Raw genomic sequence first — 17,204 nt, forward strand, 5'->3', positions numbered from 1 at the left:
TTCCAAAATTATAGAAGCAAATAAAAATTAAGAGTGGCACCTGTGGTATATTTTAAATAAATTAGTAAATCACTAAGCTTTAGAACAGTTTATTATGCTCCAGATAAATAAATAAAATATTGAAATCATCAATTGTTAGAAAATTGGTTGTTACTATTACTACTTAGTAGTGTCCCTGGGTAGTTTTTTCATAATTGTGATTTTTCTCAAAAATAAAATGATGAGATGGCAGTTCTAGTAATTCCCTTTCTCTACAGAGCTTTTGTCAGAACTAGATGAGAGAATACACATAGAAAAAGGCCAAACAACCTGAGCACTTGATTGTGTCAATTATTGTCTTTCTCATTAACTGGAGAAGTAGACATAAGAAAATTCCACTGATGGTATAAAATGTGTTTTTGTACTTCCTTCATATCAGTGTGATTCAATTACTATGCTATAAAATGGAGGTGAAGTTTACTTGAAAAGAAAAAAGTAATCAAAGAGAAGTAAAAGAAAACATATAGCTGATAAAATAGTTATTAGTCCATAACTTGCCCGTGAATAATTAAAATTTACCCTAACAGCTTTAGGGTAAAGCATTCCAGGAACTGGTTGGACTCTATTATCTGGATTATAGAAATTATGGGTCATCTTCTAAAAAAGACTTGGACAGTTACAAGAAACATGTTCCCATTTAGTCTCAGGGAAGCAGAGGATGCACTAAACCCAAGATAGCAGGGAAAACTGGATTAAAAGATGCTGAGAGGTATAAGAATATCCTAGAGACAGTTGTCCCCATGGAGTGGTAATAAAAGGTTACATGGTCTCTGTCTTTTCCTGAATACAGAAAAGAGCTTTTGGTGAAGAGAGATCCTTATTTGAAGGAGGGACCCAACACGAACCCATAGTGAGGAAGCTCAGAAAGTTCTCTGAGGGACATACCTTCATTTCTTTCAACTGCTGGCACTCCCATGGGACAGGAGCCTGGTGGAGTCTGTGGTAATCCACCCACCTCAACTTTCCAGGAAAAGAAAGTAAAGAAGAGAGAAGTGGAAGAAGAATCTATAAGGGCTTCTGAGAACTGATCAGATAAAGGGGAGTGGGGGAAATTGTGGCAAGAGCATCCCCCAAAATGTCTTCATATTTAAAGACTTGCTTTGTGATAAACTTTAATATAAAATGCCATGACTCACCTGACCAAAGGAACATTTGCTGGTTTTGTTTTTGACCTATGGGCAGTGGGATTATGATGGCATAGGAAAACTCAAGGAGATGTTCACTTTTCTTCCTAAACATGTTCTAAGTCATAAGAGCAACCCATATCCCCCTTTTCACCATTGACCTTTAGAACTTCAGGTTATCATGAAACTATTGTGAGCAAAATGACTTGTCAATAAATAATGATATAAATGCCACACTTGATTAGCAAAGAGGAGACACTTAGGTATTAGTTTAGTTTATCTGGAGATTTTATTTAGAAATATTTGCTATATGGATGTCATAAAGGTCTCTAGCACCTATTTCTAGCTCTACATTTTTCTCATTGCTTTCTTGCAATAATTCCTGATGCCATCTGCTTCTAGTTCTTTCTTTTGTTCTTCTCTGATTCCCTGTCTTAAGTTTTCATTTGCCTTTTTTAACTTTCAATCACTGACTTCAAACTGTGAGCTGATCTGTTAAAATAAAATTCACATATTAAGTGCCTTATTTTTTGGTCTGAATAAATCTCAACATGTGTAGGTGAGGGTTTGAGAAAACTTTCTACATGCCAAAAGTATTGGGTAATTTTTGATACATGTCACCCATCATCCCAAGGTATTCAAGAAAGGTTATTAGCATAGGCATGGCATTATGTCTCAAGACTAAAAAATAAATTAAATCCTGTTTTATAAATCCACTTGGAAGATAAGTTGGTTTTCCACATGAAAAAGAGGCAGCAGGTAAAAGAGACATAATGAGAAATACAGGATAGATTTTTATTATAAATATGATTGTTTTGCTTGTGGCTATATAAGAGGGAGGATGAAAGATTACTTGTCTCTCAATTTGGATCCTAATTTAATTCCATAAAAGTGAGAAAATTGAACATTTCAACCAGAGCAAATAAAAGTCGAATTGGGGTTGGATTTGATCTTTGATTTGTCAAAATATGAAAGCTGGAAAAATAACTAGGAGGGGAAGAGAAGAAATACATGTGTGACTGAGGAAAGCCCAAGAAGAGCTCAGTTACCCAAGGAACCAAGAAAGTGCTGAGAACACAGATTATCTAGGCTGTGTTCTGGGACATGTTTCAATGAGATCCTGAGGTTTGGGGGTAAGTGGAGGGGAATCCAAACTTTCTGCTAAAAGTCAACGGGCTGCTCAGAGTTCTTATTAGAAGACACACCTTAACATTCCAAAGGGCTAAAGCCATTTTACTTCGTACACTGAATAAATAAGTAGGAAGATGTTAAGATTTACAGATAAAAGGGACTAGGTAAGTATAAATTTCTTTAATTGGTACATGATTATAACAGGTATACATTATATATTATACAATGGTAATAAAGTTCCTTTGATTTGAAGAAGGCTGGACACACCTTGTTAATGGATTTATCACTCTATCTACCTGCATCGGCCTGTTAGGAATTGGAAATAAATCTAGACCAAATACAACAACTCTTACAGTGGTGTTCTGCTTCTGTTATTGTGGAACAAACTTTGTTTAAGTCAACAATGATGGCATTGCTAATTTGAGAATATGACATTAAAAACAGTGAAATAGATTAGGTACCTAAAATACTTGCTCTACGTCATTCCAAATTTTTCTCCAAATAGTAGGAACTTGGACTTAGCAGAGAACGAGGTTTTTCAAGATATCTGTGAATCCATCCTATGTGTTGTCCAAAAGTGAGCATGTTTTCTTTAATATTGCTACCTCCCATTTAATAGCCGCCACCTCAAATTGAAAACTATTCTGTAAAAAGAAATTTACTGTAGTTCATTGCCTTTGACAATGGCTTTCTGTAGAAAAGTTCTCTCTGGAATCATTGAAATGAAAACGCAATTGATGATTTGGGGCTTGTTGCCTCTGAGTATTTGTCCTTGTTCTTGAAACATGAAATTATTGCATGTATCAAGATTCTAGTCATTAGATTCTAGCACATTGTTAATTAAAATACTGGTCACTAAAGTAAGAACTAAATAGTACTACACTAGCTCATAAATCATACCTGTAACGTACTGTTTGGCCTTACAGCTCTGCTGATGAGCAGAGATGTTGGGCTTGATGTCTCTGAGAGTGGAAATTATACTCCATGGCTTCACAAATGTCTTTGGAATACTAGTCTAAGTCTAAAAGATGCCAATTGCCCCTCAGAGCTATACTGCAGAGTAATTTGTGTACAGAATGTCAGAATTTTTTATAAGGATCAGCCAGTCACTGATCTTTTTTATTTTTTACCATATTTTCTTAACTTTGGGGAAAAGGAAAGACATTCATAGTAAATTTATTATTGAGAAAGAATAAAGGAAATTCTTATTGAGGCTTCCCCTAATATTATTGGGGTAATGTTCTATAAGATGGACTGTGCACCTTGCTTTATTAATAACTAAGATATAGTAGTAAAAATTATAGGCCCAGAAAAATGATCAGTCTAACTAAACTATTAATATCATGCGTTCTTTGTAAGCTAGAGATAATATTGTGATTCTCTGTATCTAACCTGCCTCTCATTATAATATATACCTACTTTGAGGAACCATTAATAAAGAAAACAACTAAAACCATGATCCAGAGCAACAGCAGAGTGGGTATTGTGTTTTCTTTGCATGCTTCAATCTGGGTTCAATCTCTTATACCCTATATGGTCCCCTGAGCACTGAGAGGAGTAATTCCTGAGTTCAGAATCAGGAGTAACCCCTGTACACTGCCTGGTGTGACCCCCCCAAAAAAAGCAAGACAAACAGAACCAGAATGTAGCATTTTATTAGTGGACAAAGAAAATAATTTAATAAAAGTGACAGAATAGTCTTGACTAACCCTGTGTGTATAGGCAGATAACCTCATCCTCACTGTCACCTCACACTGCCAGGAAAATGTCCTATACCACAAATTTCATTCTGATGATAGAGATGTTGGAATGTATTAAGACATACTTTAGACCAAGAAATGTGGTAACCTGTAACTTTAAGGAATAGTGAGTTTGTTCATGTAAAACTGTTAGAAAAATTTCCATACATACTAATTACTCATTACATGCTTGCTATTTATAGTACATCTCTCCTTTTCACTAGAAAAATTATGGGCACTTTCACTAGGGTTCAATACTTTGTTTCTTCATCAGATTTGGCATTATATAATGTGGAGAATCTCTAATCTCTCTTGCAGTTCAAAGCTCTATATAAAACAACATTGTCTACCTAATTTCTCTAGGCTTGATCATCAAATACAGTTGTCCCCTCTCTATCAGCCTAAGTAAAACACTATCTGCTGATGCAATTGGTCTGTGATAAGTTACAAGATGGTACACATAATTTTTATTATCTTTCTGCTTTTGAGTTTTCTTTTGTTTTAAAAATAATTTCATTGAGGGGCGGGAGTGGTAGCATAGCGGTAGGTCATTTGTCTTGCAAGTGGCGGAACCAGGATGGACCCGGGTTCCATCCCATATGGTTCCCCAAGCCAGGAGTAACCTCTGAGTGCCACCAGGTGTAGCCCTAAACCTCCCCCATAAAAGGTTTCATTGAAAGAAATTTCCTTAAAGAAATGTGAAGGAACAGAAAGAGGGAGAGAGAGACAATTTCAAGAAGGATGATGGGCTTCTCTAGAAGGGAAAACGGCCTCTTGCTATTTGGAGGTGAGGGTACTATCACACACCCTGCAGTAATCAAGAATTACTCCTGGCTTTGAACTCAGGATCAAATCTCAGACAGCAGCATGGAAGACAAATGCCTTACCACTGTGCTACCTCTTGCTATTTTTTTTGTTTTTGTTTTTGTTTTTGAGCCAACCCCGGTAACACTTGGAGGCTACTCCTGGCTATGCGCTCTTTACATGAAAATTTCTGCTAAAAATGTTGACTGACCCGAGTCTAGGGTTTGAAAAACGACCCGCACAACCACCATGATCCCCAGTTCTAAAGGTCCGGCAGAGACAATCGCAACGGAATGGGGCTTCTGGAAACACAATGAAAGACGCTATCCTAGGTTCCATCCTAGAATCAGTGCAAAGACCAAGACCACCAACCACAGAAGATGGATTAAAATGACACTGAGGGAACAGAACTTCTAGAACCACAAAGAAAGACTTCATCATAAGTCCCACTCCTGGACCTGTGCAGATACTGAGATCTCTAGATACTGAGGTCTTATTTCATCACCCAGGACGGAGCAGAAGTTTTCCAAACACCACGAAAGCACCACTGGTAGAGTAAATGAACCTGAAAGGAGTCTATAGTTAATCCCGTGACAATATACCCCAAGGGTGGAGAAACCCCATAGCGCTTAGGCCAAGTGAATTCCTTTTCGAATGACCCCAATATTTACTGTGCCAGTGCAGGGGGGGGGAGGCAAAAAGCACAAAACATTTTTTATCTTTTATATATTATTTTTTCTTCATTTATTATTATTATTATTTTATTTAACTATCTACTTTTTTGTCGATTTCTTTGATATTGAAGTTGTTGTCCCATTTATATTTATTTTTTTTCTTCTTTTCTTTTCTTTCTTTAGGTGCTCCACCAATGTTTTTTAACTCAAGACCATGGCTTTTTTTGTGGTGCCTATCGTTATCACTGGAGTGCTCACTGGATATTTGACACTTCTTTCTGTACTGTTGGGGTGTTTCACCTTTTTTTTCTCCTTCATCTCTCAAACCGATGATGAGAGCCTCTAGAAAGATTCCGCCCATTTTCGGCATATTAGACTTTTACCCCAGTTTATTACTTTTATCTTCTTCAAATAAAACCACATAACTTGAACTATATAGTCCTTCCTCCCAGTTAGAGGGGGAAATAAGGGAGGCACCAAGACCAAGACTACTAAGTAGTAAGCTAGGTACAGAGGAGACCACATATTCTGGAAGCCCTGGGGGTGAGGGAGGAGGATATGGGAGATAGGACGAACACTGAGGTGTAGGGAGGACAAATTGATGATGGGAACCCCCTGATTTTATGTAAATATGTACCTATAATATTACTGTCAACAATATGTAAACCATTATGATCAAAATAAAAATTATATTATTAAAAATGTTGACTGAAAAAAAATCAAGCTAAAAATGTAAAAAAAAAAAAAAAGAAATAGTTTCTAGCTTGGGGACCATATGGGACATCGGGACTTTAACCACCTTCAGTCCTGGATCGATTGATGAAAGGCAAATGTCTACTGCTGTGCTATCGCTCAGGCTCCCTCCCTTTTGCTAATTTTTAAAGGAAGAATCCATTATCTTTAAATGTTAATTTATTCCTTCCCCTCCCTCTTCCTTTCCTTCCTTCCTTCCTTCCTTCCTTCCTTCCTTCCTTCCTTCCTTCCTTCCTTCCTTCCTTCCTTCCTTCCTTCCTTCCTTCCTTCCTTCCTTCCTTCCTTCCTTCCTTCCTTCCTTCCTTCCTTCCTTCCTTCCTTCCTTCCTTCCTCACCTTTCCATTCTTCCATCATCTTTTTCTCCTTATCCTCCCACTCCTTTGTTTGTTGTTTCTTTTCTAAGAGTTTTCCTTATTACTTAGAATTCATTTTCTCTGACCTGATTTTCTGTTTTTCCAATGTAAAACACTTCTTCAGTTTTAAAGACCCAAGCTAACTACTGTCACTTTAGGACAAATATCCTTATTCTGAGTGCGTTTTATTTACTCTCTGGCCCACATACAGATAAGGTAACTAATGATTCTGTTGTCTACTTCTTTATGTACCATTCTATAGAACTAGATTTCATTGTTTGAACTTAAAAGCAAAAGAACAGATTTAGTTTCCACTTGTAATTTGACAATATTTTCTGCCAGAAAAGACTTTTGACTGGCTTTCTCAGAGTTCAGGTGACAGCTATTTGCTCCTATTCCAGCGGAGATTAAATATGACACTATTTGTTGGCTCAAAGAAACAAAAATTAAATAGGAAAGAATCATTTCCATTGCTTCACATCAAACACATGAAATACATTTTTTGTTATTTTGATCAGCACAGTATCAAGTTTCAAATTTATAATTGTATTTGCTACAGTTGTATTTACAAAGTAACTCCTAACCGGCAAAAGAATACCATGTCTAAGTGGAGTACTTGAATTGCTGTAATTATACCTAAACAGATTCAGTGATCCGTGATGCAGTTTTGCCCAAAGGCAAATGAAAAAAACACTACAAGAGGTATTTGAAGCAACTCTATAGGAAAGATTTGAGACTGGGAAGTTTTGACTGAAAATATGGAAACTTCAGAGTCAAATTCTTCCCAACTTTTTCACAGTTGTTTGAATAAGAACGAATTAAATTTCCAAAAAGCACATTCTTTTCCTTTTGAGAAGGCTGTTGTATGGTATAATACTTAAAATAGGAAGAAAATACAAAATCAAAGTCATTTTATCTAACTGGGGGAAAAGCCTGCCATTTGTTACTCAAATTATTTTTAGGGTTTTCTTCCTGCTGAAAGTATTGGAATACAATAAAACAGGGAGTGGTTAAAGTGTTAGAGACTCACTTTCAATTGGCTTAGGAAATAGTTAGCAAGGTGCCATGAAGCAAACTCAAAGAAATGGTTAAATAATTTGAAAAGCAGCAAGAAAACAATGGTCAAAGGGTTTTAATTTTTGGCAGTCTTTCCAAGTTGACAGTAATCCACAATAAAGCTGACCTTCACAGCTTTGAGGTTATGAAAGAGAGGATGGGGAGATAATTAGTTGTAGGAGGGAACAGCAGAAATTGGAAGAAATCACTTTCCTGGCTTTGCTCCCATTCCCTGCAGCCTTGAAGGAACAGAAGGCCAAGTAAGGTAAAAGCTTCCAGAAAAGTACAACAAAGACTAACAGGTAATACCTCACTCTCCATGGCAGCTTATAGGTCATTGTGACTTCAGATACAAAAACTAAAATTCACTGTGGAAATGGAATCAGAAGCACATTTCAAGATACATGGATTTATTTGCTTAGTGTTTTAATTTGTGAGTTGGTCCTCTCTACAAGCCTTATTCAATTGCGAATACTTAGCAGTAGGAAGGAAAACTATGGTATAAAGATATTTAAAGGAAGAAAATAGAAGCTGGTACAGTATTACAGTGAGTGCAGTGTTTGCCTTGTACCTGGCCAGCCCAGGTTCAATCCCCGGCATCTCATATGGTTCCCTGAGCACTGCCAGGAGTGATTCCTGAATGCAAAGCCAGCACTAACCCCCAACCATCATCATGAGGTGTGGCCCCAAAAAGAAATGAAAAGGGGAAGGGAGAGAAAATAGATGAAAAATTGCCAATAAGGCAAGTCAAAGGAAATTTATACCAAATCAGTAAAGAAAAGCAAAGAACTTTGTAATATCAGTTATACCAAATGTAAAAGGACCTTTGTGAGATTACTCGGGGCCTGGAACATTTCTACATTGTTCCTGTGTTAATCATCTTAATATGTATAACCTTTAAAGTAAGTGCTTTGATTTCCCATTTCAAGGAATTTCCACTTCCCACTGACAAGGAAACTGAGATACAGAAGAATTAATAACTGATGTATGAAAGTGCCATTATTTATACTCCAAAAGTCTCACTGTCAAACAAACTTCTATGGCTTCTTCCCCAAGTGCATGTATGCATAAAATTTGGGCACAAGCTCATTTTTAATTCTAAGAAGATTATATGTGACATTTTATTAATAACAAACATTTACAGGAGTGTTTTTTTACTTATTGATTTTCTTGTTGAATACAGAAATGTGGTCATTGAGTCAGATATTTGTAGAAATGAAAGAATTAATTTGTTAGATTTGATGCTATGCATGATGGCAAATGCTACCTCATGGCTAGATACAGATGAAGATTAACATCAATTAAAATTTTAGAATATAGGAATACTCTACATTTTACTTGAATATCAAACCTATTTCTTGACTTACTGGTGTATTCAGTACAGGCAGAGAAATGGTTACACCATATTGGTGTCTCACATGGGTTTCTAAGGAGTTGTAAAAAGGCCCAGTTACTCTGTTATGTTAAAATCATTAAAAGACTTAATAATATAGAATAATATCTCATGGATTTAGTGGTAGTTAAGTCTTTACACTCACTGGTCTATAGAAAAATATTCAGTTCTCTCTCTAATTATGATATTTATATAAGTTAAAGTAGAGTATCCCTCTATTTTTCACATGAGAATTATAAGTCAGAGGATAATGGTTGGGAGATGGGATTGAGAAAGAATGAATTTGGCAGGGAAGAGAACAAAACAACAGGATAGGTCATATCCCTCTAATATTTTAGTTAGAAGAAATTATCTATGTGGAAGAATTAGAGATAAGGCAATAGCTTCAAGTCAATGAAAATAAAGGCATAATTATTTGTTTAACCTCTCTTGGTTTTTAGTTGAAAGGAAATTTGATGTTTGGGAATGTTTACGGCCTCTATAAAATTGATAAAAAGCACAATATTTTAATTTAATGCAAATGTACAGAAAAACAAGAGATTCAAAATGAGCTAAAGGAAATGATCAAAGAAAAGGAAAGTAGGATTAAGAGGCATTGTTTTCTTACAGCTTCTGCCCCATTTGGCATGCTCTTATCATTAAATGCTATGGTTGAAGAATGTAATTGGACTTGTGAAATGTTGATAAGCAACTCTTATTAATTTTACTTTTTCTTCTTCTAAAAGGTGCAGTGTATAAATATTATTGTATAGATGGAATATGTGATATGATGTATATGAATGTGTGAATAGAAAACACAATAAACATATAGATACATACAAAGTTTGTGTTCTCTGCAGTCAATAAATAGGATAAAGGATATCATAAAAGATTTTTGGCAATACTGGATATAAATAATAGCCTATGAAAACACTATGAATTCTAACTATATTTTTAAAAGTTATAAACTATGCACTATTGCAAGTCAGCCCCTGAAGAGGTTGACTGATGGAGGGATGGAGGATGAGGTCTTTCCCCTCCAGCTTGGAGCACGCGTCTGCCACCCTGTCCAGCCGACGGTTCTGAGGTGAAATGGCGGGTAAACAGCTCGCAGACAGTCAGGCTTGTGGAAATATTAGCTTTATTCGATGGACAAGACTGAAGTCCAAAGACTCAGCATAAGTTCCAGCCAAAAAGCCTCTCGCCTTCCACAGACCCTTGTTTTTATCCCCCAGAATCAGGTACCACCCAATGGTGGGATCAGATACCACCCAATGGTGGGATCAGATACCACGCAATGGTGTGATCAGATACCACCCAATGGTGGAAGCAGAATCAGGTACCACCCTAGGGTGGGGGCAGAATGCCAGGTCACACCCTAGGGTAGGGCACAATCACCGATCAGGGTAGGGTCAGTAACATAATAATCCCCTAAAATATTTACATACACAACATATTTATTATATTATTCTATTTACACACAGATATATATGTGTGTATATATATGTATATATATATATAAATAACTCTGACCTTTTACTCCTGAGATCACCTATTCAGTTCTCAGTACTTACATAATTAAAAGAGAGTAGTTAAGCAAAAGGTTTACTATTAAGACTGAAAATAACAGTTTACATCTGTGTCTCAAATACTCCTCTTAAAAGATAAAACATTGCAAATATTGCAAAAACATTGCAGAGTTTAAGTCCTTGTATATATCTTACCACTCAATCTCATAGGCTATCTGGGATATAGTATTTATTAGTCTTAGGCATTTTTTATACTTTTACTATACCCTCAAACCTAAAATATTACTGTTTTACAATTTTAATTTATGATGATAAATTTATTTATAGAATTTGTATATTTTGAAACTCTCCTGAATTTGTGAGCTCCAGATATTATAATTCATGTAATTATAATTTTTGTTTTATGAATATGTATAGTTCTTTGCTAGTTTTTCCTTAGTTTTAATGAGTCAAATTTGATATACAACATTATGTTGGGTAAATTTAATGTATGATGATTAAATTCGAATGATGATTTAAATATGTACAAGTCTTCCTGAACTTATGATGAGCTTATATTCCAGTAAATCTATTAGTTTAATATATTCTGGTAAATGTATTAGAAATTTAAAATGTCAAAAAATGTGGGCAGAGTGATATCACAGTGGTAGGGCATTAGCCTTGCATGCAGCCAACACAGGATTGGCCCCGATTTGAATCTGGGCACCCCATATGTTCCCTAAAGCCTGCCAGGAGCAATTTCTGGATGCAGAGCCAAGAGTAATTCCTGAGCGCCACTGGGTGTGACCCAAAAACAATCAAAAAAACAAAACCAAAAAAAAAAGAAGTAAAAACGATGAAAAAGAAAATGTCAAAAAATATAAGATCTTTTCATGCCCCAGAACTGCCAAACACTGTTTCTCCTAACCTTTCTGAAACATTAGTCTACAGTGAAGCAAAGTTCTTTTAATCCAAAGCTTATATTATAATAAAGTATTGACTATCTCATGTCACTTATTAAGGGTTGCAATTAAAGTAGAATCTGTATCATATTGGTTGTTTGCCCTATGATCAAGTGATTAAGAAAGTTAAAGCTCAAAGTCACGATCCAACATACTGATTTTAGCTTTTGATGATATTCAATGTCTTGCAAATATAAATGAATTGGAAACATTGGAGTTACTGAGTTTTTCTTCTAAAAATTAACTATTTTATTTCTTTGAAGTACATATATTGAGACAATATATGTGGTTAAGTGGGCTAGAAATGATGATTTATTAGACTTCTCCTAAAAACATATGAGTAACTCTACTTAAATGTGAAACATGCTTGGACCCAGACTATATTCCAGTTTTATTACAGTAAGTGGGTGTTTAAATGTTTGTTACCCTCTTAATTTTGAATACACTTATCCTACAGTATAAATATGAGAATTGCTTAGACTACTGTTCATATGTGGGAAATGATTTGTTTTGTTTCCATTTATGTTTAAGACTAACTACTTCAATAATTTTTTAGGGAATGGAGTGATGGTACAGTGGGTAGGGCATTTGCCTTGCACGCGACTAACCTAGATTTGATCCCCAGCATCCCATATGGGTCTTCTGGGTTTGCAGGAGTAATTTCTGAGTTCTGAGTCTGGAAACACCCTGAGCACCACTGGAAGTGGCCTCAAAATAAAAACAAACAAACTTATTAAAATTAAGTTTATGTTGATTGACTTACCTTACTTTGTGAATATACCAAGCAAAGAGAATTAGTGAAGTACTTTTTCTATTTTGCAATGGTAGTATGAAGCTAGCAGGATGTCTTTGGAATATAGTCTAGAAGACTTTTTGTTTTTTTATATTTTAATGGGTGGGAAGTTGGGCCACAGCTGAAAAATACTCAGGGGCTATTCCAGACTTTGTACTTTAGAATCACTCTTGGCAGTTCTCAGGAAATAGTATGCAATGCTGGAGACTGAACTGAGATTGACCTCATGAAAGGCAAGCACTTTAACCCCTGTACTATCTGACCCTCATGCCTAGATCTTAAAGATCTCAATTCTAAAAATGAAGTTAGCTTCATTTTTAGAACTATCAATAAGTACTTGCAGTGATAGTGGTTAAATTTCAGGAATCACTGTAATGTAACATCAGAAATCAGAAGCTATGTTATATTCCTCCAGGAAACATTAATTAATTTTGTATTTCTAGGCAAATGATTTCATGGTTTTCATATTCCTTTTTCTCTTATATGTGTATATTTAAAATACATGGTTGCTATAACAAAATATCTTTCTAAGTATAAAACGTCAAAATCCAGTGGTTCACAATACTCAAGATTTTGAACTAACATCTCTAGTTAAATTCAGTAGTTCTAACTGAAATTTTTTGCCAGCACATGAATATTGAGGTTAGTAAGACCAGTAGGTGGATATAAGAGCAAAAAACATACTTCTGTAAATTAACAAATGAGAAATATGGAGCAACAGGACTATCAGAAAAATACATTCATTTCAATTTTATGTAATAATTAAAATTAGCTATATATGCAAACCACAGAGTCAACAACAGTGAAACTGTGGGAGCTAACCTACAACAACCAAAGCTGATAATGTGCCTGTTGGGAACACAGGTGGAGGGAAATTGACACTAGAGGTGGAATTCAAGGAGAAACATTATCTGTCTAAAACTTGACCATCAATATCTCTGTAAATCACAGTTGTTTAATAAAATTCCCCCAACTTAATTTTCTTTCTTGAAAGTTCTTCCAAGCATTTGTTCTTGTATCTCTCTCATGAGGAAAAGAAAGAGCTCAAAGTTTATATTGGGTACTCTTACAAATGTACGTATAGCAGAGAAAATTAAGATCTCAAACAGTAATGGAGCAAATCCAGTGCATGTTTATACTCTTACTCTCAAAACATAACAAAAACTCCCAAACAAAACAAACTCCAAAGAATAACAAAATGACCAGCTTCTTTAAACAAGGAAGCACTCTCATTAAAGAATTACAATCTGTAATGACTAATGAGAATTAATCATGAACTTTGGCAAAAATGGGAGATAATAAGTGCACACTAGCTAATAATTTTTATAAATATCATGAAAAATAATGATTACCTAACCTGTAAAAAGAAAGGAGACAGAATAAATTTTATGGCCTCCAAGTTACCAAATAATAAATAACACAAACTTTAATAAATAAGATTTTAGGTCATATTTGAAAGGATGTAGTATACTAACTTACCACAGCAATATATTTGGATGAATCCTGTTTTGGAGGTGAATGTAAAGTGGAGGTGAATGGGAACCCTATTAAAACTAATGAAATGTTTGAATATAAAACATATTCCTAAAGAATTGTTTGTTCCTGAGGATAAATAGTAGTTGGCTCAAAAATCTAAATAGAAACCCAAAGGGAGAGTCAATATATTTTTTCAATGGCAAAACAAAGAAGATACATAAACAGAGAATTTAGAACGTCTTTGATCAAACGAGGAGGCTTTTTACTGCCCCCTGCTGTCAATTTCTACAAGTAATTTTTACAAGTAATGCCATAAATGTATAAAAACTAGAGGTGAATTAATTGAATGAATAGTTGTGCATGTACAAAGTTCCTTGCTTCTACTTATACTATTTTCTACTTATACTACTTTATACTACTTAATTCAAAGCTCCTTCATTTTTATGATAATGCAGTCTAAGAAACCAATTCTAGTATATATTGCAGTAGATGTAGGGTAAGTGACGTTTGTGGCTTCTGAAACGTTAATAATAAAGTATCTCCTTTGCCCATGGTGTCTACCATAATAATACAAATTTCATCATTTAGGACATGTCTATTGTATTTACATAATTTAAGTAAAATATTCTCAATGTGCATAAAAGTAAAACTTCCAAAATAAGCGAGCAAGTGACTTATTCTTCTAGTACATGATATAGAAATGACATAAAATGTTATTTCAATTTGGAGCAATTTTGAGAAATATTGAGTAGAAATAAAAAAATGATCAGACTTAAAAACCAAGCCCAAAGTCAAAAATAAAAGAATTGATACCCAATCTACAACAAGCTATACACAGAGAGGACCAGTTATGCTAGCAGACTGGTGTGTGTGTGTGTGTGTGTTTGTGTGTGTGTGTGTGCAGCATCAAAGGAGACTGGTGTGTGTGTGTGTGTGTGTGTGTGTGTGTGTGTGTGCAGCATCAAAGGAGGGAAATACAGAATGCATGCTGTGGACAATTGTGGTTGGAATATCCCTGATTCATTGTCATTCTGTACCTTAAATATTACTGTGACAGATTCATAATTCACTTTGGTCACAATAAAATTATTTAAAAAATAATAAAAACAGAAATATTTTTTAAAGTCGCAACATGAATGCAGCACATACTAAGTGCATGACGCTACATTTTTATATAGTTTTCAGATAAAGTAACTGATCTACAATAACTTGCCTAAGAAACACAGCTAGGAAATATGGAGTTATAATTGGAAAAACCACAATCTGACCTCATGCCAGTTAGACTTTTTGCACAAATGGTATAAGCTCTACAATCACATAGGAAGTAGTTAAAGTATTTATTGATGTCTACCAACTATATATTTATCTAATTATTATTGTAGTTATTGCATGCTAATGATCAGAATCTATATATGTGGAATAGACCTTGGTTAATCTTTTCTTAGAAAAGTTCTCCCTCTCTTGGTTGTATCATATGGAATTAAGTGTGGGTACAATTTAGCTCATGTCTCAGTTCAGGGTTTCTCAAACATGTTCCCACCTTGGTTACTTCCTGGCCCCTGCTGAGGTCCCCCTATTTATGCATGTTCATTTACTTGTGTCTTCCTTGCACTCTTCCAGCAGTCCACAGGAATTCAAATAACCTCTTGACTGAGAATTGTGACTGAGAATTGTGCTTCAAAGTACATTATCTTTTGGGGAATGGCTAGTCTTATGAGTTGTTTTCTTGTCTGATTATTAGGGACCATCTCTGTAGGTGGTTGGGCTTACCCCTGCCTCTGTACTCTGGGACATTCAGGGGCTCATATGTGATATTGAGGATGCAATCAGGGTCAGTCAAGTTCAAGAAAAAAGTGCATAAACCCCCCCCCCCCTTCTCTCTCTTTCCTCCATTGGTTCAAGTCTTTCCTTTCTATACTGCCCGACAAATTCTAGTCACACCACACATTCAGCCATCTTCAGCACATACATTTGAGGCATGCACCCTTTCTCAGTGCCTTGAATAAACTGGATGCACATTTTAAGATTCCCTGACAGCCATTTCACTCCAGAGTTCTTCAGAACAAGTTGTGTGTGCTTCTCCAAAGCCTGTTGCATTCTTTGCTTACCCCCTCATTCAAATTCACAATTCTGGGGTGCTTGGGCCTGTATTGGAAAATGAGGCCGACCCTATAAGGAACTATCATCTCCTCCCAGCTTGAAGCCGAACGGGATGCCAACACAATGCATTTTGATAGTCTTATGCAAAAGGCTTACCTGACTCGGGGTGCTGGGCTGCCAGTGACTCTACACTCCAAGTAGACTTGATTTCCTTCCTCCACTTCTTGGCTTCTCAGCTTCTGGATGAACCTCGGAGCTGATGGGACTTGGAGGGGCTGCATTTGGGACTGTGAGAGTGAAACGCCCGGAACTGGCCCTGCTGGGACCTGCGTGGCCTGGTAGCTGTGAGTGGTTTCAGCTGCTTTGGCCTCTGCTTCCATCTCCTGCGGGTCTTGGGTGGGGCTCTGGCTGGCCGAGGCATTCCTTAGGGCTGAGGACTGGTTTCTGGGAGACAGGTACCCACTGTCCGGGGATGAGGACTCCCCATTGGGGCTTCTGTTTCTTGGCTTGGCTGCTTCTCTGAATATAGATGTCAACTCGTCAATGAAATTTGCTGCCCTATCACACAGCTGGCTCTGGGAGCCAGCTTTGCCTAGAAAGGCCTGACCCACTTGGGTTGCTTTGGCATTGTGCTTGTCAGACTTTCGGAGGCTCCGGATATAACTGGGGCTGGCGAGCAGTGGGGACAGGGCAGGGTTCCTCTTGCACAGCGGTGGAGAGCTACTCGCTGTTTGTTCTTGGGGCAGAGGCTGCCCAGGTCTCGGCCTGTGGTCCTGCTCTGCCTCTGCAGATGCTGGCTCGCCAGTTGTGGGCTCCTGGCAGGTGGGCTTGTCACAGACACTCTCAGGAGAGGTGTTGAAAATCTCCAAGATCTCCTTTTCCGAGTCCACATCTTCAGTCTCAGAGTTGACTATTGCCCTACGGGCGAGGTCAAGGCTCTTGTTTATCTCTTCCTGGCTGAGAAAAGCAGAGAGTCCCGGGAAGAAGTCAGCACTCTTGCTTTCTTCTTGCATGTCTGATAGGGAATCGTAGAAGGAGTCGTGGGAGGAAGTTTCTGACATTTTTGACTAGTCTTCATACACTCTAAAAGCTTTCAATAGGAAGGTTCAGGCTCTGGGAACCAGCCGACTCCTGAGTTCTGAAAGACAACATAAAATTGCCACTGGGAGTTATGATTCCTTTTCCTTTTTTTTTTCTTTTTCTTTTTTCTTTTTTGAACTTTATCATACCACGACTAATTTACAAGCTGGGGAAAACATTAAACACATACTCTTGCTTTTTGTTATTTATTTTTGCCACTCCAGGGATTGAGGCCAGGAC

The 17,204-nt window shown here is 36.6% G+C and overlaps 1 protein-coding gene across 1 annotated transcript in view; it reads right to left on the reverse strand.

Annotated features, from left to right (window-relative positions):
• Positions 1-16,945, reverse strand: part of PALLD (palladin, cytoskeletal associated protein) — a 463,024-nt gene extending 446,079 nt beyond the window's left edge. Inside the window, exon 1 of the mRNA XM_049771290.1 lies at positions 16,041-16,945. Coding sequence (XP_049627247.1) covers positions 16,041-16,945 — 905 coding nt within the window. The remainder of the gene's footprint in view (positions 1-16,040) is intronic.
• Between the last annotated feature and the right edge of the window lie 259 nt (positions 16,946-17,204).

The sequence above is a fragment of the Suncus etruscus genome, chromosome 4 (assembly GCF_024139225.1).
Source record: "Suncus etruscus isolate mSunEtr1 chromosome 4, mSunEtr1.pri.cur, whole genome shotgun sequence".
Taxonomy (NCBI): Eukaryota; Metazoa; Chordata; class Mammalia; order Eulipotyphla; family Soricidae; genus Suncus; species Suncus etruscus.